The 22,980-nt window shown below is 58.4% G+C and overlaps 10 protein-coding genes across 10 annotated transcripts; 4 read left to right on the forward strand and 6 right to left on the reverse strand.

Moving 5' to 3' along the window:
- Window positions 1–1,585: 1,585 nt before the first annotated feature.
- On the forward strand, window positions 1,586–1,750 carry SPRG_06376 (hypothetical protein; the record flags this gene model as incomplete). Its single annotated transcript, XM_012345194.1, has 1 exon — window positions 1,586–1,750. A coding segment is annotated over one exon (165 nt), but the record flags the coding sequence as incomplete, so codon positions are not given.
- A 569-nt stretch (window positions 1,751–2,319) lies between these two features.
- Window positions 2,320–3,565, reverse strand: SPRG_06377 (hypothetical protein; the record flags this gene model as incomplete). Its single annotated transcript, XM_012345195.1, has 4 exons — window positions 2,320–2,475; window positions 2,521–2,619; window positions 2,663–3,064; window positions 3,110–3,565. 4 exons carry the CDS (start codon window positions 3,563–3,565, stop codon window positions 2,320–2,322), a joined length of 1,113 nt encoding a protein of 370 aa, XP_012200585.1.
- Window positions 3,566–5,662: 2,097 nt separating this feature from the next.
- On the forward strand, window positions 5,663–6,930 carry SPRG_06378 (hypothetical protein; the record flags this gene model as incomplete). The annotated part of the gene is made up of 3 exons (XM_012345196.1): window positions 5,663–5,867; window positions 5,919–6,172; window positions 6,229–6,930. 3 exons carry the CDS (start codon window positions 5,663–5,665, stop codon window positions 6,928–6,930), a joined length of 1,161 nt encoding a protein of 386 aa, XP_012200586.1.
- An 807-nt stretch (window positions 6,931–7,737) lies between these two features.
- Window positions 7,738–9,337, reverse strand: SPRG_06379 (hypothetical protein; the record flags this gene model as incomplete). The annotated part of the gene is made up of 4 exons (XM_012345197.1): window positions 7,738–8,637; window positions 8,694–8,753; window positions 8,809–9,062; window positions 9,121–9,337. The coding sequence occupies 4 exons, from the start codon at window positions 9,335–9,337 to the stop codon at window positions 7,738–7,740; spliced, it is 1,431 nt and encodes a 476-aa protein (XP_012200587.1).
- A 669-nt stretch (window positions 9,338–10,006) lies between these two features.
- SPRG_06380 (hypothetical protein) lies at window positions 10,007–11,673 on the reverse strand. The gene is made up of 4 exons (XM_012345198.1): window positions 11,423–11,673; window positions 11,124–11,377; window positions 10,598–11,068; window positions 10,007–10,547 (listed from the first exon to the last, which is right to left on the reverse strand). The coding sequence occupies exons 1-4, from the start codon at window positions 11,664–11,666 to the stop codon at window positions 10,071–10,073; spliced, it is 1,446 nt and encodes a 481-aa protein (XP_012200588.1). The 5' UTR covers window positions 11,667–11,673; the 3' UTR covers window positions 10,007–10,070.
- A 1,572-nt stretch (window positions 11,674–13,245) lies between these two features.
- SPRG_06381 (hypothetical protein) lies at window positions 13,246–14,860 on the reverse strand. The gene has a single exon (XM_012345199.1). It carries the CDS (start codon window positions 14,850–14,852, stop codon window positions 13,293–13,295), a length of 1,560 nt encoding a protein of 519 aa, XP_012200589.1. The 5' UTR covers window positions 14,853–14,860; the 3' UTR covers window positions 13,246–13,292.
- Window positions 14,861–15,743: 883 nt separating this feature from the next.
- On the reverse strand, window positions 15,744–17,400 carry SPRG_06382 (hypothetical protein). The gene is made up of 4 exons (XM_012345200.1): window positions 17,122–17,400; window positions 16,818–17,074; window positions 16,359–16,778; window positions 15,744–16,308 (listed from the first exon to the last, which is right to left on the reverse strand). The coding sequence occupies exons 1-4, from the start codon at window positions 17,345–17,347 to the stop codon at window positions 15,838–15,840; spliced, it is 1,374 nt and encodes a 457-aa protein (XP_012200590.1). The 5' UTR covers window positions 17,348–17,400; the 3' UTR covers window positions 15,744–15,837.
- A 1,272-nt stretch (window positions 17,401–18,672) lies between these two features.
- SPRG_06383 (hypothetical protein) lies at window positions 18,673–20,086 on the forward strand (the record flags this gene model as incomplete). The annotated part of the gene is made up of 2 exons (XM_012345201.1): window positions 18,673–19,016; window positions 19,795–20,086. The coding sequence occupies 2 exons, from the start codon at window positions 18,673–18,675 to the stop codon at window positions 20,084–20,086; spliced, it is 636 nt and encodes a 211-aa protein (XP_012200591.1).
- Window positions 20,087–20,722: 636 nt separating this feature from the next.
- On the reverse strand, window positions 20,723–22,214 carry SPRG_06384 (hypothetical protein; the record flags this gene model as incomplete). The annotated part of the gene is made up of 3 exons (XM_012345202.1): window positions 20,723–21,637; window positions 21,694–21,947; window positions 22,001–22,214. The coding sequence occupies 3 exons, from the start codon at window positions 22,212–22,214 to the stop codon at window positions 20,723–20,725; spliced, it is 1,383 nt and encodes a 460-aa protein (XP_012200592.1).
- A 107-nt stretch (window positions 22,215–22,321) lies between these two features.
- SPRG_06385 (hypothetical protein) lies at window positions 22,322–22,977 on the forward strand (the record flags this gene model as incomplete). The annotated part of the gene is made up of 1 exon (XM_012345203.1): window positions 22,322–22,977. A coding segment is annotated over one exon (390 nt), but the record flags the coding sequence as incomplete, so codon positions are not given.
- Window positions 22,978–22,980: the final 3 nt, after the last annotated feature.

The raw sequence follows: 22,980 nt of genomic DNA on the forward strand, positions 1-22,980 counted from the left end.
TGGCTCCAATTCGCACAATCTAATGTTTTTGTTTGGAGTTATGATCGAGGTTTTATGGATTGATGGATTCTACACATCCAGTGTCGTAGTTTCTACGCGTCCCATTGATTTGAATCAACGCGGTCTTGCTTGCCGGCATCGAAGCAGTGATCACGTGCACGCCGTATGCAGTCGCGTCGCTCGTCGCCGGCGGCCTCGGGACCACCAACGACTTTTCCGCCGTCTTTGGCAACGTCGGTCTCTTCCTCGTCGCCTTTCTTCTCGCAGTACGCGCTCTCTATTCGTATGCGGGAGGCTGAGGCGACCGTAGGCGCTCTGTCAAGTCGGCGTGCTCAGCCTCCTCTTGTATATGGTCGTGTGTCGTCGCACCAACCGACCACTCACGCCGCTGCTCAAGGCCTTTGCGCCCGCGCCGATGTTTGCGTTTGGCTGCGCGTCGTCGGCGGCGAAGAGCTTAGCTAAACCAAGGGGCACTGTGATGTAGAACCTATACTTGCGATAGATTGCAGTGTGGACTCGCAACGGCCACGCTGGTCGTGCTGCCACGCAGGTCGACTCGCTGTGCTGCCACGTTCCGCGCTGCGATATCGCGGCGACCAAATCTAGGCAAGCCCGTGTTTTAGGGCAGAATATTGTCCTCGAACAATAATATAGGCATGTGGTGCTGTCCGATACAAATACAAAGGCATTATATATACCGGGTCAATTGATATTACGTCAAAACCGGACATGTCCCTCCGAATGGCTTGCGACGTGGACGTCGTCGACCAGAGGGTTTCGGCGAGGGAGCTGTCATCTGAGCACATGCGGATGCAATAAAAATACATTGAGGCGAAGATACGATCTCGAAGTTGGCTCCGGTAAAGCATGGTTATCCGGACAGCCAATGTTGCGGCCGCAAGCTCATCCTGCCACGAACGCGAGCATGAGCATGGCCGATGTCCTACTTGGAGGGCCTACCGCGGACGGCCGCGGTAGCGCCGCGGGTTCAATCCCCGCTAAGGACCGCTTCGATGCAACGACAGGCACGTAGGCGACGGTAAGCTCTTATGTGGTGGTCTGCCCCGTATTGGCGACCCCTGTCGCTTTCGCCGAGGTTTCTCCATTGCAGAATTAGCCGCCAGCAGCAGACAAGAACGATGCAAACTGCGCAACAAACCACGCAGCCCATTGGGCAGGCCCAAGCGACTAGCCACGCGTCGATTGAGACGCTCCTGCCGGCGACCTCGGCGCCGGCGCCGCCCTTGACGCCCATGCTGGTGGCTCGGCCCGCAAAAGATAGGACACACACCATCACATTGCGTGCTGGCCAACGCGACACGGTGCTGCGCTACAAGACCATGGTTATCAGTCCGACGATCGACGGCGCGACCGTGCTCCACGACTTCAAGGACGACCCCGCTCCCGTGCGCGTGGTTCTGCGATCGCAACGGCGCTTGCCTGCGCTGTTACGACTGTCGTCGCTCAAGCGGTCCAGCGAACGGAGCAAGAGTTCTTTCTGAGCATGCGAATGCTGATCCGCGAGTACAAGGCGGCCGTGCGCGAGGGCTGAGGCATGCGAGCGCTCGTCGGCGCGATCAACGAGCCAATCCGCCTCATCACGGCCGCTGACATCGTCGTCATCCAGCACGAGACTTTCACGCTCAAGCCGTTGGCGTTCTGGACGCTCGAAGTATTCCAGCGCATGATTCTCGCCGCCGTAGACGCGCTCGACCCGACGCCTGCGACCGACGCCGACGAGATGCTCTAGGTCGTCAAACACCAGCACCCGAAAGAGGTCATCATTTATAGCGCCATCCAGCAGCAAGCGCCATCCAGCAGCATGTACTAATCGAGTACAAACGTTGTCCGTTTCTCGCATAACTATCACAAACAATTTGTCTTTTCGTTGCATGTAATGGCTCGTAGGGATCGGGTCCTGTGTAAACTTTAGTACGAGTTGCCCACCAGAGCCCTTGGGTTTGGCGATGGGTGTCGCCCGCAAAGGCATCTTGCTTGTCCTGTAGGCAAGTCTTGCCATGACGCCGCAGATCCGAGGCTGCCTGTACTGGTATGCAGCACGAGAAGGGCGTGCAGCGGCGGCGCAGTTGTCATCCGGCTAACGTCATATTGACATATTGCTGCTGCCAGGCAGTACGATGTATCCGATGGCACCGCGTCGTGTGGTCCCTCATGACGGTACCGACGTTGCCAAAGACGGCGGAAAAGTCGTTGGTGGGGCGCTGCAAAGCGTCTTCAAAAGCCGTCCGGATGGCTCGTCGGCAAGTGCCCACGTCGTCGGTCGAACACGATGCAACGACATGATTGTTGGCGCGCATATTACGTCATCTTTTTCTTGGTCTGATACACGGCTAAATACGACAGGTCCATGGCCACGTCGGTGCTGCAGCCGCTCGCGCTCGACCCGTCGTCCGATGCGACGTGGGCACCGACGCCATAGTGGAGGTTGCCGTCGCTGCTGGGGGACGTCTCGTCCTGCGATCGCTGACTGTGAAAAGTACTACGGTCTTGGTCACGCACGGCTTGGGAGCACACATTGCAGACACACGCCTTGTACACGCGGGAGTCGCCCGCGAGCCCCGAGAGTCGCCACGACCGGCTGCACTTACTGCACACGACCTAGTATGACTGCATGACGAACGTTGATGTAAGAAGACGGTACCTCGCCGCACGCTTGGCAGCACCGGTGCTTGCAAAAGGCATGGCTGTGTCGGTGGCACGTCGCGCACGTCGTCGGCGAGGTCGGCGCCGACGGTTGCTGCAGCGGCTCGTTGCTGAGCCGGAGCCGATGCACGCGGTCGTTGATAAACTGAATGTTGCGCGCACGGCCCTTCATGCCGAGCTTGAAGACCCAGTGCGGGATGTGGCCCTTGAAGTCGACGCAGAGGTGGTAAATCACATGGAGCTCGCCGGGCGTCTCGGTCTCGAGGTACACGACGCCCATGCCCATGTAGAGGTTGCCGCGCACGGCTTCGTCAAAGATGGGAAAGCCCGGGACGTCGACGCTTGTCTGCGCGTAGACCCACCCGCGACGGCCCGACGTGAGCCGCACTTCGTCTTGCGCCTACGTGTTCGGGTGGTCACTTGGGTTTTGATATCGCAAGCGTACCTCGACGTAGATGAAGTCGCGGTCCTTGATCATGGGCACGGGGCTGCGGTTCGCATTCCACTTGAGGTACAGCTGCTTGAACGGCCGGTGGGGCGTCCGCGGGTAAAAGCTGTGCAGCGTCGTCATGGCCAAAATGTCGTCGGCGTAGAGACTCTTGTACACTTGGCACTTGGCGTGGGTCGAGAAATCGTGGATTTGCGCGATTTCCTCGAGCGTCGCCGACGCTTTCGCCACGATGCGAAACGGTATCATACCTTGCACCGCGCTCTCGCCTTCGTAGAGACTCACGTCGTTGAAGCTGCCGACGCGGCGCCATCCGGCCGACCGGCGCTCGACCGAGAGCGCTGCGTCCAGAACGCAGCGCAAGGACGCATCACCGATCGACTTGTATCGGTGCGCATCGTCGTCCGAAGGCGACGGGAACAAATACGTGTCCAGTGGCCACGCCAGATGCATGGTATGGTGTCGCTGGGAAATGCAAGAGTGGCGCTTCCCTCGAAGTGACGTGGTGGACGTTGAATGATGAAGGCCGGTCACGCCACAATGGACACCCACCCACGGGATGTACCACACTGGGTGGGCTCATATCTTTAGCTCGCGCGTCTCTCGCTGCCCCGTGCGTGCCAACGCTCACGAGCTGTACATGTACACTACGTTGTTTCAAGGTGGTCACCGGTGGTCATGGTCTGCAAAGTCTGCCGGCCCAGAGGCCTCGTCCGCAGTGTTGTAGCGATACCGCGGCATTTCTGCTGGCTGACGCGATCAACTCGGATGCGCGTCCGACGGGCCAAGCAGCCATGACGAGCCTGGGAGGTACAACACGTTTCTGGCTTTGGAAACGTGATTCACAGCACAACCGTTCTCGTGGTACCGAGATTGTTGAGCAGATAGTGGGTATATCCCAACGAATCTTCATCTCGCGACAGTACCATACCGGTCTAGTTGAAGGAAGGGTACTGTAGTCAATGGTCCCTTGTAGACGCCCCGATCAGCGCGGCGACCAGGTTGGTGGTCACAGTGCATGTGCATGTTGATGCATCCCACGAGGAATGCTGGTCGCGATGTAAACAGGCGCAAGCCACCCGAACGTGAGCTGGAGACAAGGTGTGTCTTTAGCGCCGCAGAGAGACGTCGCAGCGTCCAACGCGCAGAGCGAAGGAGCGCTGATGGAAAGATACTCCTTCCGAGACGCGCGCCCATCTCGTAGGGCGTAGTAGAGTTGTTGGATCGTGGTTTGGCGTGGTTTTTTACCGGGACAGAAACCAAGTTGCATCTTTCCCCAGCTGTAGTTCAATAACCTTCAACAACTTGGGTATTTGACGAATCAGACGATCCGAGCTGCCAGGTACAGTGCTACATTTCTGGTAGGCGACGGTGTTGCAGGCGACCAAGCCCTACGGGAAGGGAAGATTGGATCGATTCGTTGTTGAAGTAAATCCTGATGTGGCCCGACCAGCCTTGCGAGCACCATCTTCATGCCTAATCTTCTGGACAAGGATCGGTTCAAAACGGGGTCTTCTTGGTGTGATCTGCTACCCACCTTAACTCCTCACTGCAGCATTATTTGTGTCTCGGTATTTCGGTCTCACAGGCTTCACCAATTGAAATCACGTCAGTGACGACGATTTTGGGCCGCGGAGCTCGACCGTCGCCCATCCGATCGGTGCATTCACATGTCAGTTAGAGTAGTCGACAACCTTGGCTGGTACCGGTATTCATAACCGCCCGCTACTAGTAGCTAAATACCTGTATGCCCGCGAATGGCTAGTGCACAATTTGTTTGGCCGCTTACCGGTACAGTGCTGTGCGTGCTTCTTCACTTCTTTTTACGCAGGCTCCCTCAGTTTTCTGTTTTTCAACTGATCGCAAAGTCAGGTTCTCAAGCGGGACGTACAGCGATTTGCCAAAGGTAGCTACAATTGCTGAAAATGGGTGTCTTGTTTGTCTCGTGCAACCGGGCAGAGCTACTAGTACCGGGCGACTGATGGTCGTCGGGACTCGCACTTGGACCTAGCACAACCATCAAAATGATGGAAATGGCTCTAAATTTTCGTTGTGCATTGTAGACGCAAGTACCTTCGCACTGTGCAAATATACGTTTTACATGTCGATGCACTGGATCCTTTAACGTATTAGCGCTGGTTGGAGCCGTCGTCGATCGATCGTTCGGCGCAAGATGGACCATCTGTGCGTTGTAATCGCCTTTCTACACCAAATCGTGCGATTTGATTGGTCGCCGTTTCACGGTTTCGCGCATATACCCTATCCACAGCGGCGTTACTGCGCGTGACAGCTCGCCACTTTGATGTCTACGCCCAGCAATTGCACCCCGCGAGGACATGTCTTGCCTCGATGCTTGTTCACTTGCTGGATGTGACGACCTCGTAACGCTGCCACATTTCGCCTCTCAGCGTGCGCAATGGGTAAAAAGACATGACTGCCCCAGTCTCCTTGCAAGCCCGGCCTCCACCGTGACGAACGTAACAACATTGCAATGCTGTCGTAGCTCAATTGATCTTTTGCTGGCCGAGTGCGATTTGGAGGCCACCGACGATGTTTCCGCTGCGGGACGACGCCTTTGTATGCCCGCCACCAACGCCATCGCAAGTCGCTCACTACACCCAGCTCGGCGAGACAACGCTCGATCAGTTCCTCGAGTCGACGCTGACCAAGCCGAGCGCAACGTCGTGGGACCACGTGGCCACGTACGACTCTGTCGCGCTTTACAAGGGCGCTGTGTCCATGAATCCCGACTCGAGTACGAGCGTTCTTCGATGAAAACCATGTCGACTCATGCATTGCATACTAGCTGTCGTGCCGTACCGCGCCGTGACGACGGCGCGCGCGACGATCGAAGAGATTGCCTACATCCACTCGTTCGAGACGCGGGCGCAGTGCGCGCACTTTACCAAGCACTACGCCGAAGACATTCTCGACATGTTCACCTTGTACAGCTTTGTGCCACGGACCAAGCAAGACCCGTTCAAGCAAGTCTACTTGAAGTGGACGGCGTGCGCGAGCCCGATGGCGGCCGTGAGCAACCGTGACTTTACGTACCTCGAGGTACGTACATGAACTAGCATCGAGTGAGAGACAGGACCCACGCCATCGATCCCTAGTGCCAAGATGCGATCGAGACGCCGGCGGGGCGACGAGCCTGGGCTTTTTGCCAAGTGTCGGTCAACTTGCCGTATCTTCCGTCGCTCGAGGCATCGCCGCTGGCCCTTGTACGCGGCCAACTGCTTCGCACCGGCTGCGTCTTTGTCGAGACGGCGACTCCCGGCGTTCTCAACGTCATCTATCACATTTGCGTTGACTTCAAGGGTCACATTCCGGGTTGGACGTACAAGCTCGGCATGAAGACGCGCGCGCTGAGCGTGCTCCACATTGAGAAGAACGTGACGCGGCTTCGATTGAGTGCGCAGCAGATGCGGGCCAAGGCCGCCGCGACCAAGCTCCCGCGGCCAGGTGTCCATTGCTCAGTGTGCACCAAGCCCTTTCGCTTCCACCGCGTGCACCATTGCCGGTCCTGCGCCAAAGTCGTCTGCTCCAAGTGCAGCCAAAAGTACAAGCTGCCGTCGATGGACGACGACCTTGTCCGGGTCTGTGTCCGCTGCTCCGAGGCTGTTCGGTCCGGCCCGGCGTCCAACCTCGTGGTTAGTGGATACAGCACGCCCCACTCGGATGCATCGTCCGAGCCGTGGTGGACGACTGAGCTCATGACGCCGCCGCCAATGACCCCCGTGGCGACTCCCAGAGCGACGCCGAAAGCGAGCCCCAAGGTGGACCTTTCGTATTTATCCACGTTTGGGCCCAAGTAGTTAGGACGTTAGAAAGTAATAATTCATCTAGTAGATATAGAAAGAGTAGGCGCAACACGAGTGGACTCTGTAGGTTTTGAGCTTCATTTTGTCGATTTGAGATTTGCGCGGCAAATCTCAAATCGACAAAATGAAGCTCAAAACCGAGACACAAACACAAAAGTTGACACGCGCAGAATATATAAATTCGTGTCGTTCCCTACATGATGTACTTCATATACATCGCCCCGTATGAACCCTATTGGAGGTCCTGACAGTAGATTAATGGCGTTGAAAGAATCAAAACGCAAAGCGTGGATATGGGTACCAAGGGAATGTAGAAGAGGTCTAGGTATTATTGAGCAGTCGCTCGTGCATTACGATCGAAGCAACGTAGCGATCTGAATGTGTAGTAGGTAATACTCGGCGCTCTGTGGAGCAATCCGTTGCCATGCAGGCTAGTACGTTCGAGAAGAGTCGTGCACGGTCTCAGAACTCTTGCCGATAGTGCTGGTAGAGCGCTCGATCGGCTTCGTTTCTGCGTGCATTCAACCGCCATGGTTTTCGCTCGTCTTTACCTCGAAGAAGCATCTGCCGCCGCAGCTTCAAGGAGCGAGCAACACGCATCCCACGTCGTTTTCTTCATTTTCAACGACACCATGTATGACGCTTTTACGTAAAGCTGTCGGCGTGCAGAGATACGACGGGCAGATTTCTTAGCTTCTACTTCGGACATGTCGTCGTCGCGAACCGATGCGCTTCAGCTGAATCCTGAATCCCGTGGTTTGCAAGACATTTTCGAGATGCAAGCGAAAAGGAAAAATCGTGTTACGTACTGCACTGGGACTCGCGGACATAGAGAGAGAGGCGCATCGAGTGGCGGTTGACGTGGTCGAGGAACTTTTCAAAGGCCGGGTCGTCCTCGACGTCCATGCTGCACTTGCGTGAGTTGGGCTCCGACGAGAGGCCCGACACTTGGCTGCTCTCTTCGTCCAGCGAGTTGGTACGACCCTTGTTCGGGTCGTGGTAGAGCGTGAGGTACGAGAGGTCGAGCGTATCGAGGCCAAGCGCAACGCTGCCGCGTCCCGTCGCGCTCGAGATGGAGCTCTGGCGGTGGCGCGCCGGCACGGGTTCGCTCTGCGACACGTCGATCCGGAGGCGCGCCGGCGACGTCTCGAGTACGTTGGAGGACGAGCTGGCCTTGAAGAGGCTCTGGCGGGCCTCGGCGTGCGACGAGATGTCCGAGGCTGGCGTCGCGCAGACGCTCGAGCCTTCCCAGCCGTTCCGGACCGCGTCCGAGCACGTCGCGCAGACGCGGACGCTGGTCCCGTTGCCGCTCGGCAGCTTCCACTTTTGGCTGCAAGACGAGCACACGGATTCGTTGCAAGATTGGCACTGGTAGCTCTTTCGGAACCGGAACGACGCGTTGCAGTGCACGCAGCGCTTGGCGGCGGCGGTCGAAAACACCGATGTCGCCGTGCTCACGACCGATTCGACCTCGGTCGAGACCGACGACGACGACGAGCTCATCGAGCGCTGGAGCTGCGAGTTCAGGCGCAGCTGGTGGACGTGGTCGGCCGTCAATTTGACGGTCCGCGCGCGGTTCTTGACCGCGAGCTTCCGCACCCACGTCGGCATCGAACCCTTGAAATCGTACGAAATATGATACACGACGTCCAGGACGCCGGGCTGGTCTGTCTCCATGTACACGCAGCCCGTGTGGTTGAGCTCGCCACGCACGAGGTCATACGCGCCCTTCATGGCGGGAGCGCGTCCAGCTCCACCGACGTCTGGCAATACGCCCATCCTCGCCGACCGGACGTAAACTTGAAGTCGTTTTGACTCTACAAAGCGCACTGTCAGCAATCCGAAACGGCAAAGTGAGAAAGGACAACCCACCTCAACAAACACAAAGTCGCGGTCCTTGATGATCGCGACGGGGCTCTGGACCGCGACCCAGCGCACGTAGATTTGCTTGAACGCATTCTCTTCCGTGCGCGGAATGACATTGTAGAGCGTGTGCGAGTCGAGCGTGTCTTCGGCAAAGTGCTTGCGGTGGTGGAGGCACTTTTCGCGCGTGCTAAAGTCGTGGAGCGCCGCAACCTCTTCGAGCGTCGCTGTGATCTTGCCGTACACACGGAATGGAATCGTGTCTAAACAAAGAGGCTGGGCATGAGGACCACCGTGTTGGTAGAGACGGTGACCACGTACTCTTGTCGAGCTTGAGGCCCTTGACCTCGCCTTCCATGACACGGACGCCGTCGACGTCGCAGACGTAGTTCCACTGCATCGTCGGGTCCTTCTTGAGGATCTTGTCGAGCATCGTCCGCAGAGTGCGCTCGCCATAGTCGGAAAACCACGCCGTCGTCGCAGTCGTAAGCGGCGGCACCACGAAAAAGTCGTCGGGCAGAGGGTACATGGCGGCCATGTTGCGTGACGATTCGGTGGTCCGGGTCGAAATCACGATGTGTGGGGGTTGCTTGTATACACTAATACCATACGTCCATGTACGTGGTTTGTAGCTGCCGAGCGTCATCGACTCGAATCCGTAGAGGCCCGCATGCCATCTGGGTACCGTCGCATTACAGCCTCTTGTACAAGGGGCTTCAATGACAAGACAGAGACGCCTCGGCGGCGTGTCGCGGCCGCCGCTGTCTTTGTCTCGGCGCCGCTTGTCGCCTCCCTTCTCGACGCTGGACTCTTGCCGGCCCACGTCGCGCCGGCGGCAAAGGTCCTTGTGGTACGCATAGAGAAGCAGTTCGTCGTCATCAATATTCGACCTTGCACTTGGCCGTTGGCGTGTAGATCGAGAAGGCGAACTGCACGACATGTCGCAGCGTGGACGTATCGTGCGTTACTCACGTCTGTTCTGCTGGTTCCGTCGCAAGACGGTTGCGCTGCTTCGCATCTCGTGCACGAAGTCGATCTGCAACGTCATGGGCAAAGCGAGCGGTCGCGCTGCCTCTCTGCGTGGCGTTTGCTGTTCGAGTGTCGATCACCGAAGCGATGTCCCATACCACGACGTAATCTGCCTCGCCCCTCTTACTGGGCGCCTCCACCAAGCGGCAGGCGTGGGTGTTGCTCCGTACATACTGCATCGAGAGAAGACACCGCAGGTGTAATTAGATACCGGTGTGTATATTCCACCGTGCAACGCGACATCAACGCGAGACGAGAAAGGTGTCGAGGTCGTCGACAACGGACGCGTCTTCGTCATCGGCCTCGAATGGTGTCTCGTGGGCCGCAAAGGTCGCCGGGTCAAAGAGCACGATGCGCGGTGGCGGCGCCGTGAGCACCGGCAGCGACTTGGTCTTGCGCAAGTCGGCGCCGTACAAGTTGACGTACGAAATGTCCATCGTCGGCGGGTCGCTGAGTTGCCGGCTCTTGTTCGCCCATGGCGTCGGCGTGATGTCAAGCGCGTCAAAGTCCGAGCCGCCGCCGAGCGACGATGTCCGGAACGACGCGCGCCGGCTGCTGGTCTCGGACGAGGCGTCCGAGTTGGGTGTCGCGAGGTAATAGCACTCGGAGATGCTGTTCTCGCGCACCTTGCGGGAGCAGAGGTTGCACACCCGTACGAGTTTATGCTCGTTGCCCTTGGTGGGCACGCGCCACTTGCGGCTACAGCGCACGCACACGGCCTACGAACCCTCTCGTGAGATACAAAGAGCACAGGTACTCTTCGAAGTACCTCGCCGCACGATTGGCAGTTGCGCATGCGCGAGAAGCGGCGGGGCTGCTCGCAGAGATAACAACACCGCGCCGAAGTGTCGTCGTCGTCGTCGTCGTCGATGTCGTCGTCGTCGTCACCGGCGTTGTTGCGTTTGTAAAAGCTCTTGGTCTTTGGCAAGAGGTTGCGCGTACTTAGCCGAACCTTGTGCACATACTCGTTGACGTGCGCAAGGTGGCGCGCCCGGCGCTTCATGCCCATCTTGCGCACCCAGTGCGGAATCGCGCCCTTGAAATCGGACGCAATGTGGTAGATGACGTCGAGCACGCCGGGAATGTCTGTCTCAATGTACGCGCAGCCCGTGTGGTGGAGGCCGCCGCGCACCAAGTGCAGCGGGGAGTTTTGGAGGTTCACGACGCCCGGCACGTCGACCGAGAGCTGGCAGAACGCCCACCCGCGGCGACCAGATGAAAAGTGAAATTCATCTTGTGCCTACGTCAAAAGATGTGAAAACGTTGACAAATAGCGAGAAAAAGGGCAATAATACCTCAAGAAAGCAAAAGTCGCGGTTCTTGACGATCGGTACCGGGCTCTCAACGACCGACCACTTGATGTACATTTGTTTGAGCGGCTTGGCCGGCGTCCGGTCAAAAAAGCTGTAGAGCGGAAACATATCGGCGAGGTCTTGCGCGTGGTGGTTGCGGTAAAAGTCGCACTTGGCACGCGTCTCGAACGCGTGCAGTTCCGCAATCTCCTCGAGCGTTGCCGTGATCTTGCCGACGGCGCGGTACGGCACCACGTCTACGCAGAGCGTTGAATACTTGAATACGTACAAGAAAGGCGTACTTTTGTCGAGCTTGAAGCCGGGAATGTCGCCTTCGAGGAGCTGGATGCCGTCGTAATCGCCGACAAAGTTCCACACCATGCCGGGATCCCGCTTCAGAACCGCATCAAGGAATGTCTTGAACGCCTTCTCGCCGGTGGCGATGTACGCCGCCTCCTCAGTCGCCGTCAGCGGCCGAATGTCAAAGATGGACTCGGGGACGGGAAACCCGTTGGGCACTGGCGTTGTCTTTGCGTCTGCGGTCATGGCCGCTACTTGGTAAATGCGCTTGCACCAGTTGCGGCTGGTGTTGCTGGTTTTTGAACCAGATGGCGACGCCGACGCGAGAACGAAGAAGACTGAAGACCAGCGATTTGACATACTAACGTTAGCGTAGGAGCAGCGTGGGGTCAGTGATGAGCTCGGAGAGAGACTGCCTTCAACGGGTGTCGAGAACATTTTTCGGACGTCCATGGCCACCCGATCGTATCCGTGCGACTTTGCAGTTTGCACTTTATGGGTGGTGCGATCGTCCTCCTCGATGGATGGGCACCGGCGCAACGAGGCACCCTGCGTCGACAAGGTGCTATGGCGACGATACCATGATTCCGACGGCGTCGACAGAGGCAGCCGCCGCTTCGTGTCTGCGCGGCTGCAGAAGACCGGCATGGCACAGTAGCATGATTGGCCGCGACCTGCCGCGCGTCCGTGCATCTTGGAACGTGCACGAACCAAGGAGTTTTGCGGACGCTCGTGACGTCCGCTTGCCTTTCGCGGCCGCCATCTGGTGCCCGATTAGATCTTCTTCTTGTTACCGCACTACACTGTACCGGAGATTCGATGCCGCCGGTGATGGGCTGCCCACATATTGCACGGCTGCGCGAGACGACACCTACTCCGACTCTGGGCGTACCGCCCCTGTCGCTCCCGCCGACGAGACGGTCGCACACGCGGCTCAATCTCTCTTGTGGGCAAGAGGGATGACGCGGACAAGCTCATGTTTGTGGCAAAACTTGGTACCAATCATCGGCTTCCGCGACTCTCGGCACGTCACACGAGTGAAGGCGTGTCGTGCGTTGCAGAGGCGGTGACAAAAGCACAAGCAACAACGACGTCGCACGGTCGCACTAGTATACTCTCTGGCCTCATTTGCCGCCATCCATCTTCAAAGACGCGTCTCCACACCATGCCAGGCGGTACCAGCAACGTCATCCCGACCACAAAGGGTACAGTAATTCTGGTTCCGCAGATGATGGCCATCGGCGGCGACGTCTGGTTGATGTTGACGCGAGCCTCCAGACAGCTCCATCAGCTTGTGTGAACTCGGATTCGTCAACACGGCTTACTTCACCTATAACAGCCCTACGTTGGGCTCCGTGAGCCACACGAAACGATACCAGCCGTACGTTGTTGTTGAAGTGAGTCTATTTACAGTTAGATACGATTTACACTGAACTGGATAGGGTGGTGAACTAGCGATTCCAAGGTGCTATGACGAGCCGGCCGCCGAGAGGCTTAGTCGAGCGGGAGACGGGGCATGTAAATTACCAGCCGTACGTTGAACGCAGACCCTTGGTTGAACGTGTGGGTCGTTGACCCTGTCGCTTCGGCAGAAACAGAATACTACACCATGCGCATACCGCTACTAGGTGAACGAGGGAGCGCTGACGTTGTCTTGAGGACGACTCTAGTCAATCAATCCTTTCTGTCTCGTCCGTCGAGCGGGACTCGTTTCCGTGTATAAAAGGCGGGCGGTCTTGAAGGCAACCTGCGGCGTGCCCACGGGTTGACGCTTGCACACTCGTCGATGGCGATGGCATAGTGGTGGTGATGTAGAAGCATAACCTGGTGGCTTAAATACTACTAGCATATTTTGCTGTTAGACTATGGACTCTACCGCGACAACTCGTTCGCGACGCGGAGGCTCTGTCGCATCGGCGCCTGCGTAATATGATCGACAAACTTGGCGAACGCCGGGTCGTCAAAGTCCATGCTGCCGTGTCGGGACCCCGGCGTCGACACGCCGCTGTCAGCGTCGTCGTCGAAGTCGTCAAACTCGACCGACGGTTCCATCATCACAAACGACGACGTCGACGGCTCGGGCCGCATCAGCGCCCGCGGATGTACGTTGCCAATGGGCGCCGGTCCCTGCGCCTCGTAGAGCTTGAGGTACGAGAGATCCATCGTGTCCTCGTCAATCCGCAACGGACCGCCGATCGTCTTTGACTTGGTCGTCGTCGTCGTCTTGGTCGGTGTCATTTCGACTGCATCGACCGTGCGACGTCGGGGCGCCGCGACGGTGGTCGATCCCGACGTCGGCTCGACCGGCATCGAGCTCTTGCGCGCTTTCGCATCGGTTCCGACGTCCGAGGCAATGGACGAGTGCTTTCGCGGCTTCACATCGCTGCCATTGGACGACACCTCGGACGGCGCGCTCGAGTGGCCGTCGTCCGACGTCAGTCGTCCGCTGCGGACAGCAGACGAGCACACGTTGCAGATGCGGACGCTGGGTTGGTCGGCCGGTGTGTTGGGGAGGCGCCATTTGCGGCTACAACGACTGCAGACCGGCTCGGCGCACGACTGGCAAAAGCGGGCGCGCGCGAGGTCGCGCATGCAGAGACTGCAGTTGTGGACCACCATGGTCGACGACGGCGTATAGAGCTCGGCTTCCGACTTGAGCGCGACGCTGGCGAGGCGCGCTTGATGCACAAAATCGTTGAGCGCGGCGACGTGCCGGGCGCGGCGCTTCATGGCCTGCTTGCGCACCCAGTGGTGGATGTTGCCCTTCATGTCGGTCGAGATGTGGTAGATGACGTCGAGGACGCCTGGCGTGTCGGTTTCAATGTAGACCGAGCCCGTGTGGTTGAGGGTCCCGCGCACCGCCTGGAGCGGCGTCTTCTGCAGCGACTGGACGTACGGCAGTTCGATCGAATTCTGGCACAGCGCCCAGCCGCGCCGACCGCTCGAGAGCTTGAAGAGGTCCTGCGACTCGAGGTACACAAAGTCACGGTCCTTGATGATCGGGACGGGGCTTTCGCACACGGTCCACTTGACGTACACCTGCTTGAGCGGGTGGGCCGCGCTGCGCTCGATGAGGCTGTGGAGCGTAATGAGGTCGAGAACGTCGTGAGCGTAGTTGTGGATGAAGCGCTTGCACTGCGCGCGCGTGGCGCATGCGTGCATCTCGGCAATCTCCTCGAGGGTTGCGTGGATCTTGGTGACCGCGCGGAACGGCGTGATGCTCTTATCGAGCTTGAGGCCGGGAATGTCGCCTTCGAGGAGCCGGACACCGTCGTACTCGCCGACGAACGACCAGCGCATCGACTCGTCGCGCTTGAGCGTCTTGTCGAGAAACGTCCGGAGGATCTTGTCGCCTTGGTCCAAGAAGCTCTGGCGCGCCGCAAGGGACAGTGGCGGGACGCGGAAGAAGTTGTCGTCGAGCGGGTACTTCATCGCGCCAGTCTCAAACTGGCGCCAAGAATGCTTTCTTGACGCGGTCAGCAGGTGGCGTGTAATGCCTCAAGGACTGGATGGCCACCTGGGAACGAACAAGGGCGAAGAAGCGAGCCTTGCCCATCTGCTGCGCAGTGTGGTCTGATAGCCGGAGGCGTAATGTGTTACGCATACGTGGCAGGCGAGCGCCCGCCCATACAAACTTCAAGTCCCGTGTATCTTGGAGGTCAGAGGTGGTTTTGCATATCTCACTTTTTGTTGCGTCAACACCGCAGACCTCGCAGGTCGGCCACGTACGGTAGACTAGGAAGCATACTGATATCCAGTAAAACATATGCAGTTTAGAGGCAGAGCGCACGTTGCCATTCGACTTGACGCCACTTGTACAGGTGCCAAGGCAGCACTTGTGTACGCTATGAATCACCGCCATGAAGATGATCGCAGTCTCCTTCTTTAGTGCCCGTACCGTGCAGGACCGCGTTTGCATCGCCGACGTCGTCGACATGGTAGATGATGTGTGCCATCATTATCCATAAAGCAGCTCCGAGCCGGTGACCGATTGACCGGAAGCTGGCCACCGCTCATATTTCATCGGGTTGTGTGACAGCCAACGAATGGTGTCGAGCTGGTGGCTTGACGACGGCGAGTCGGGCACGAGGTTGTGGTGCTACTGCGTGCGTCCTTTCTTGCGTGATCGCACACCACCTGCACATCGAAACGACGACCAGTTTGCTTTCTTGGTCGTGACCATGCGCCAACGCACTTTTGTACGACCGGCATAGACCAGTGAACGACGTCGCTGGCTCTTCGACCATCGCCCTGCAAGTACGAAAACGCCCATCACGCTCCGCGAGCACCCGACTCGGTACAGTACAGTGTACGCATCGAATTGTAGGGGTGAGGTCCCTTGCATCTGCTGTGCATTTGTTGCTATCAACTCAAATACTACTAAAACTGCCTTCGAATACCAAGTAGGGCACGTCGACTACGGCGCCGCGGGGCCTCTGGCCGAGTAGCGTGCGAGGCGTGCGCTTTTCTGCTGCTTGACGTTGATCTTGGCCATGAGGTTCAAAAAGTCTTCAAACTCGGCCGAGTCCGAGCCCTTCTCTTCCAACATCGCGGCGGGCGGCTCGAGCCTCAAGCGTGCCTTGGCGTCGCCGGGTGACTGCTTTTGGCGATCGTAGAGCTCCAAGTAGCCCAAGTCGACGCTGGTCTTGGACTCGACCCGCGTCGGCTCGCCGTACTGGGTCAAGAGCAAGATTGGGTCCACGACGTCGTCCGACTCGTGCGGCTCGCCGCTGCCCGAGACCGACGAGGCACTGCGCGAGAGCCGGCGGCTGCTGGATGCAATCGCACCCGATCGGACGTCTGCACTGCACTTGGCACAGATGCGCACCTTGGTCGAGACGTTGCCGTGGGACAGGCGCCACGACCGACTGCAACGGGCGCACACCACCTATTAGTTGATGCCACGGTGTGCACGATCAACACGAATGTGCGTCCTACCTCGCCGCAGCCGTGGCAGTTGTGGCGCTTCGCAAGGCCAAAGAAGGCCTTGTCGCACAGAAAGCACAACCGCCGGTCGTTTGTCGAGATGAGCTCGTCGCGCGACTTCATGGGTACGTGCATGAGCCGGCGCGCGTGCACGAAGTCGTTGATGACTGTGATCTTCCGCGCCCGTCGGCGCAGCGCAAGCTTGCGCGCATACGACGGGATCGAGCCTTTGAGGTCCGTCGCCAACTGGTAGATGACGTCCAGAATGCCGGGCGTGCTTGTTTCGAGAAAAACGCACCCCGTGTGGTAGATGGACCCGCGCACGAGGCGTAGCTGCGTGTCGTGCAGGGGCGGGCACCACGGAAGAGCGATCGAATGCTGGCAAAACGCCCAGCCTTTGAGACCGCTGGTCAAGCTAAACGCATCTTGTGCCTATACGGCACTGTAGGTACTACGCAGGCAGAATACTACTACCTCGACAAAGCAAAAGTCGCGGTCGTGGATGAAGGGCACGGGGCTCTGCATCGCGGTCCACTTGACGTACACCTGCTTGAGCGGCCGGTCGTCCGAGCGCGGAAGGCAGTTGTAGAGCGTGAGTATGTCGAGAATGTCGTGGTTGTACAGCTGCGTATACTCGTAGCAGTGCTTTCGCGACTCGAACGCGTGCAGCGCCGCGACCTCGTCCAAGCTTGCATGGATTCGGGCTTTGGCACGGTACTGGATGACACCTGTACGCAAACTATGAAACTACAAGTGCAAACTAGCGACGTTGCACCTTTGGTGTGCGCTGTCGGGTGCGTGGGCTCGCCCGCAAAGAGCTCGACGCCGTCGGCTTCGCCATTGGGCCGCCAGTGCACGCTCGCGTCCGGAAGGAGGGCCTTCTTGAGGAACTTGCGCAAGACCTTGTCGCCGAGCTCAATGTAGTGCGTCGTCTCCGTTTCCGGCAGCGCCGGGCAGCGGAAGAAGCCTGTCGGCACGGGGTAGTGCGCCTTCTTTGGCATGCTGCAATACTCGATAATACGGGCTCATCGTCGTCCAGCTTCAAGAAAATATCGACCCACGCCATTTTTACCCGCGATTGCACCCACAGGTTCGGGAATGCCCAATCAAACGATAGCAGCACGGAGCGAGTTTCTCTGTACCGCGTTTCGCTGCGTCGTCGTATTCTCCATGGAGATACAGGAGCTTTGGAGATGGAGGTCGACTGCGGCCCTGGGACCGATCCAGTATCGATGTGATCGTCGTCTGCGTGCATGGCAGCGTTTCGAACCGTCCGACGACCGATGGTCTCTGGACGCAATGCTGGACCCACGCGCTCCATCTGGAACGCGCCACGTCACAGGCACAAATGAGCCGGTCGGAGCTTCGTGCGCGGGTCCTTATGAGCGTGCTAGAGCATCGCGAATTGATCCAGCGGCGACCATCTCAGATGGGCAATCCAAAACGAGTGTGACCGAAGCGGTCAACAAGTGTTGGACACGGCCCGCCGATTGAGAAATCATACTTGCCACGTCAATGGCCAGCAGCGTCTACGCTGACCGAGCGCTCGTTGACCGTACTACGACCCATCTCGGTCAGCTGCGCCCTTTTTGTAACCAGAAAACGTACGTCGGCCGGGGCACTAGCTATGTCGGCGCGCGCGAGCGATGACAGAACAACGCCCGCAATGTGTCGAGGCCACCATGCTTGAACGCAGAGTGTCCGTTTCCCTTTGTCTCGGCGTTGCAAGGGTGCTTGATCGGGCACAGCACCGAGTCTGCGTCGACTCTTGCTGACGTCGAGGCACTACAAGGTACAAACTGTGTGGTAGTACCTGTCAGCACCACCTGATCCCCACTTGTTTTCCGTGGGATATCTTCCCGATGGCAACGTTGGCCCCGATCCCCACTCGTCGAAATCACTCGTCGATTACCCGCACAAGCGACCCGTTGCGATAACCACACGTCAGATCCGCACGTCTAGTGCGAAGGTGCTGCAGACTTCGACTTGTACACCTTGACGTAGAACGAACACACCACTTCGACAGCGTTCTCGCGTCCCGAGAGCTCCTCGTGTGCTCTTGGAGCACCGATTGCCGCTTCATCGCAAACGGCCAATTTCTTGGTTATTGATTGTGCCAAGGTCAAGAAGTAGCCACGATAGCAGATTACACGACGATCGATGGTCGAATAGATTAGATGGCGCCCACTGTAGGGCACATACCAGTGGTGTCGTCTACATGTACTACCACGGTACACTCGATCAGACGCCAAAAGCTGGTTACGCCACCCAGAGGCCACGCCAAGTATCTAGCGGTGCAGTTTTCAATTTCCCACCGCAAGTCAAGATGATGCTCACCATGTCGGGCAGCTCGGGCGCCTTTGCGTACGACCGCGCCAAGCTCTACGCCGACTATGCTAGCGACAAGACCACCGCGAGCACGACGTACCCCACCGTGACCAAACCGACCCGCCGATCGAGCTCCGGATCGTCGGCCGAGACGGCAGCGTCCACATCGCCGCCGCCACCGTACAAACCCGCGTTTGCTTTCGACCTTCAGGCGATGCTCGTGCAAGTAACTGTCAGCGTCGAGCCGCCCGTGCCAAAGCCAACGAGACCGACCGCGTTCCCAACGACCAAGCCGCATCGCGTCTATGGGGATTACGTCGACGCTGCGTACAACCGGCCACGGTTTGCGTCCCGGCAGCGCTATTGAGTGGCCCCTGTCTCGTATTTATGATGAACCATCGACCTAATCCTATGTAATTTTGTACACTCGACGTTGACGCGGACAAGTGCTGGCGGCGTGGCCTAAAGAAAAGAACCCTCTGCATGGACGTGAACGCACCTGCGTCTGCGAGTCCCACGCTGTTTCGCCAACAATTAGACGCCGCCGCGCGCACGACCCTTGGTGTATTCATGCGTACGTGACGTGGGTGGACCGACGACGATCACCGCGCCCAAGATTCCTTCAAGCAATCGCGGTCGTCCGTCGTCTGCGTCCCTATCAGCGCAAATACACCACCGTTGGAGTTGGGTGCGAGGTCGCAGTAGTCGAAGAGAGCGCGACGACGACGACTTCCATGATGGAACGACGAAGCAACGGACACGCTTGGTGGCGTATCAATCCAGCGCACCATCTTGCGCGTCTTGCAGTGTAAAATGGCGCAGAGGACTCGCCAGCTTGTTTGGGCGAAGGCACTTGGCGAAGAGAGCATCCAGATGTCTCGATGCCGTGGCAAGGGCTTTGGGCTGGAATATGGTTGCCAGCTGGCGCGTCTGCGTGAACACGCAAGAGAGCGATATGGAATCTGACATTAGTTCGAGTCACAAAGAATGGAAGGCCGACCACCACCCGCGGCGGCTGGTTGCGTTCGATGGCGATGACCTGTCCCACGGCAACTGGAATTGCAACCCACTTCAAGAGGCTCACTTTTTCATTCCCCTCGAATACGGCACACATACACAGAACGATGCTCGGCTCGTACAACCACCTCCTTCACAACGCCCACTCCAAGTCGGTCGGCGATATCACCAAGCAGCAAGGACCCACGAAGCGCCGCATCTCCCGCACCGGCACGGTCGACTCGAACACGTCGTCCGTCGGCACAGCCACGAGCAGCTCGAGCGACGATAACATCAAGCTCCCCAAGTACCGCCCCGCGTTCCGGTACAACCTCAGCGTCATCGTCAACGACCTTCGAAAGAGCGTCGAGCAACCAACGGCGCGCCGCCCCCATTCGAGCCATTCGCGCGTCTAAGCATGCTCCGTATCTAGCTCAGTGTCTCAGTGTGATGGCGTCTGCATTATAATTTATTCAAGTGTTGTTCTGTATGATTCCGAGTTGGCTTGGCTTTACCGCGCGTTTGGAGACCTATCGACAACGGCGACAAAGGCCCTGCAAAATATATGCACGGACGCGTTTCTTGGCTGGTGGTGGGTCGAGCAGCACTGATGTACCGGTATGTGCGCACGCCCCTTCATGCCCAGTCATCCATATCGAATGGGTTACCGGTTCGTGGCCACAGAACCCAGCCGTTCGGTGCGTGTCCTATGATGTGCGTAACCCATTCTGAAAGCTATTCTGCAGCAGCGAGGGATCGGTGTTTCCATTTTTGTCCTTGCTTCGGAGCTACGAGTATCTTGCGTATTCTACCATTACCACGGGCAAACGATTACTCATACGTACTGCGCCATCTCTCGTGCGGTGCAATTCTGGTTCCGCACGACCAGACCCGCCACATTGCCGTTGGAGATTGCACCAATCAACGCACAGATCCGGTGACGTGGCAGGCTCACCGAACAGCGAGCTCGTACCGATCCGCCTCACGCGAGCCTTCGAGACCACAACACAACCGGTAGATTTATAGCTTATCACATGCACAACACACGCCTCCTAATCGACCAAAACACTTCGCGCCAGCGGTCGCTCGGAAGCGGCGCGCGCTGGCTTGACATCGACACCGTAGCAGCTCAAGTACGAGAGGTCCATGCCCTCGCTACTACTGCCGGCTGCAGCGCTGCTGCTGCTATGCGCCGTCGTCGTCGCCGTCGACGGTGTTGGCTTGTTGGGCGGCGAGATGCGCGGTGCGGACTCGTGCCGCTGCGACGATCGGCGGCGGTGCATCGACCGGTTCTCGCTATCGTCGTACAAGTGGATCGGCCGTGGCCCGCTGTCCGTGTTGGGCGAAGGGTGTCGGTGCACGCCATTGCTCGAGTTGGTCCACGCACCCGTCGAGTCGGACGTGCCGGAGCGACACGTGTTGAGCATACTTTGCTCCCATTGCCCGTCGCGGACGCTGTCGGAGCAGTAGGTACAGATGCGTGCGCGCGTCGGACCCGTGATGCCGCCATTGACGCGCCACGAGTGGCTGCAGCTCGTGCACACGGCGTTGCTGCAGGCTTGGCAGGCCTTTTGCCGATGAAAGCGGAACGATTTGGCGCAGATCGTGCAGTTTTTGGCGGGTTTCGCAGCCTTCTTGACGTCGTCCTTGCTCCGGAGTGGCTGCGTCGCAAGGCGGAGGCCGTGCACGTAGTCGTTGATCATGGTGATCTTGCGCGCCCGGCGCTTGAGCGCCATCTTGATGACCCATGGCGGGATCGCGCCCTTGAAGTCCGTCGACATGTGGTAGATGACGTCGAGGACGCCGGGGGTCTCGGACTCCAAGAAGACGCAGCCCGTGTGGTCGAGCGTCGCGCGGATCAAGTTGAGGCTCGTCGCCTCCAACGACGGGCAGCACCCGAGGGTCAACGACGACTGGCAGTACGCCCAGCCGCGCCGGCCGTTGCTCATTTCAAACTCGTTTTGAGCCTACACCACATATATCGATCGTCCATGAGGTTGCCCGATGACACGAAACTTGCTACCTCAATGTAGAGGTAGTCGCGGTTCTTGATCATGGGCACGGGGCTCTCGACGGCGACCCACTTGACGTACATTTGCCGCAGTGGGTGCTCGGACGTCCGCTTCACGAGGCTGTAGAGCGGAATGATGTCGAGGATGTCGCTTGCGTAGTGGCGCATGTACTCGAAGCACTTGTCGCGCGTCTCGAAGGCGTGGAGAAGCGCGACCTCCTCAAGCGTCGCATTCACTTGCGAGATCGCGCGAAGGCACGTCAGACCTACATTGAGATTGAGATTGAGCTTGTGCAACGTCAAACATGGCAGTCAGTACCTTTGGCAAAGGTAGGCGACGCGCCCTCGAGGAGGCGGACGCCGTTTTGATCGCCGGCCGACGTCCACGTGATGGCGTCGTTGTGGTTGAGGATGCGGTCGAGGAACTGCCGCAGCGCGTGCTCGCCGCTCTGGATGAGCCGGCTCTCATCCTTGGCGCTCAGCAAAGGGCACTGGAAGGCGTTCGTCTGCAGCGGGTAGTGCTTTCGCGTCATGCCAGGTGGAATGGTGATTTGAGGGACGAGCTCAACAAGTCGCGTCTCGAAGACAGGCCACCCGAATCAGGTTTCTAGGACAAGCTGCTTAGACGCGACTTGGCCATTACGCATCAACTCTGACGACAACCCAACGCGGTCAGTTTATTGCCGCGTCGACCACCAATGCTAGCCGCGTCGACAAGAACGAAGCTCCATCTGCGTCTGGAACAAGCCGTCAAGCGTTCGCTGAACGCCGTAGAGGCCGTCATGATGCTAATAAGGAACGGCGATGGCGGTGTGTCCCGCGCCGCAACACGTGGCAGCTCGTGGTGGCAGCTGGTTTCGCATACGCGCACCGTACGGTACCCGCATGCAAGAGCAGCGCGGTTGATGAGTATTACTCTGTTTGGCGCCTCTTCTTGCTCTCCTGTCGTGCTGTGTACGTAGCAAGCTCGGACGAGTCGACTGGAGATGCTATCGATCTCAACATGCTGCGGTCGCCGGCAATAATTTGACCTCGCAGAGAAACGCCCGTGGTTGGCACAACGTGCAGGCGCACCCAGATTCCAGCGCGACGGGCGTGCGCAAGAGAGTTGACTTGCGGATCAGGCGCGTTGGGTGTCAAAATGGCCTTTCTGACCAGGAACATGCTTTCTGAACGTGGGATTCTGTTGGACCGATCGTAAGGCAGCTTCCCGGAGGAGGCACGGGCGGGCGCCCAATAGATAGGCTTGGACGCGGCTCGGAGCCGCACCCGGTGCACACCGCCTGATCGACGTGTATC

Source organism: Saprolegnia parasitica (genome assembly GCF_000151545.1).
Source record: "Saprolegnia parasitica CBS 223.65 unplaced genomic scaffold supercont2.22, whole genome shotgun sequence".
In the NCBI taxonomy this organism is placed as follows: domain Eukaryota; phylum Oomycota; class Saprolegniomycetes; order Saprolegniales; family Saprolegniaceae; genus Saprolegnia; species Saprolegnia parasitica.

Coding starts and splice junctions, on each gene's coding strand:
- SPRG_06380 (XM_012345198.1), bottom strand. CDS start 11,666: ATGACCGCAGACGCAAAGACAACGCCAGTGCCCAACGGGTTTCCCGTC. Junction 11,378..11,422: donor CGGCTTCAAGCTCGACAAAA/GTACGCCTTTCT, acceptor CGCTCTGCGTAG/ACGTGGTGCCGTACCGCGCC. Junction 10,548..10,597: donor ACTGCCAATCGTGCGGCGAG/GTACTTCGAAGA, acceptor GAGGGTTCGTAG/GCCGTGTGCGTGCGCTGTAG.
- SPRG_06381 (XM_012345199.1), bottom strand. CDS start 14,852: ATGAAGTACCCGCTCGACGACAACTTCTTCCGCGTCCCGCCACTGTCC.
- SPRG_06382 (XM_012345200.1), bottom strand. CDS start 17,347: ATGCCAAAGAAGGCGCACTACCCCGTGCCGACAGGCTTCTTCCGCTGC. Junction 17,075..17,121: donor CCCGACAGCGCACACCAAAG/GTGCAACGTCGC, acceptor GTTTGCGTACAG/GTGTCATCCAGTACCGTGCC. Junction 16,309..16,358: donor ACTGCCACGGCTGCGGCGAG/GTAGGACGCACA, acceptor ATCAACTAATAG/GTGGTGTGCGCCCGTTGCAG.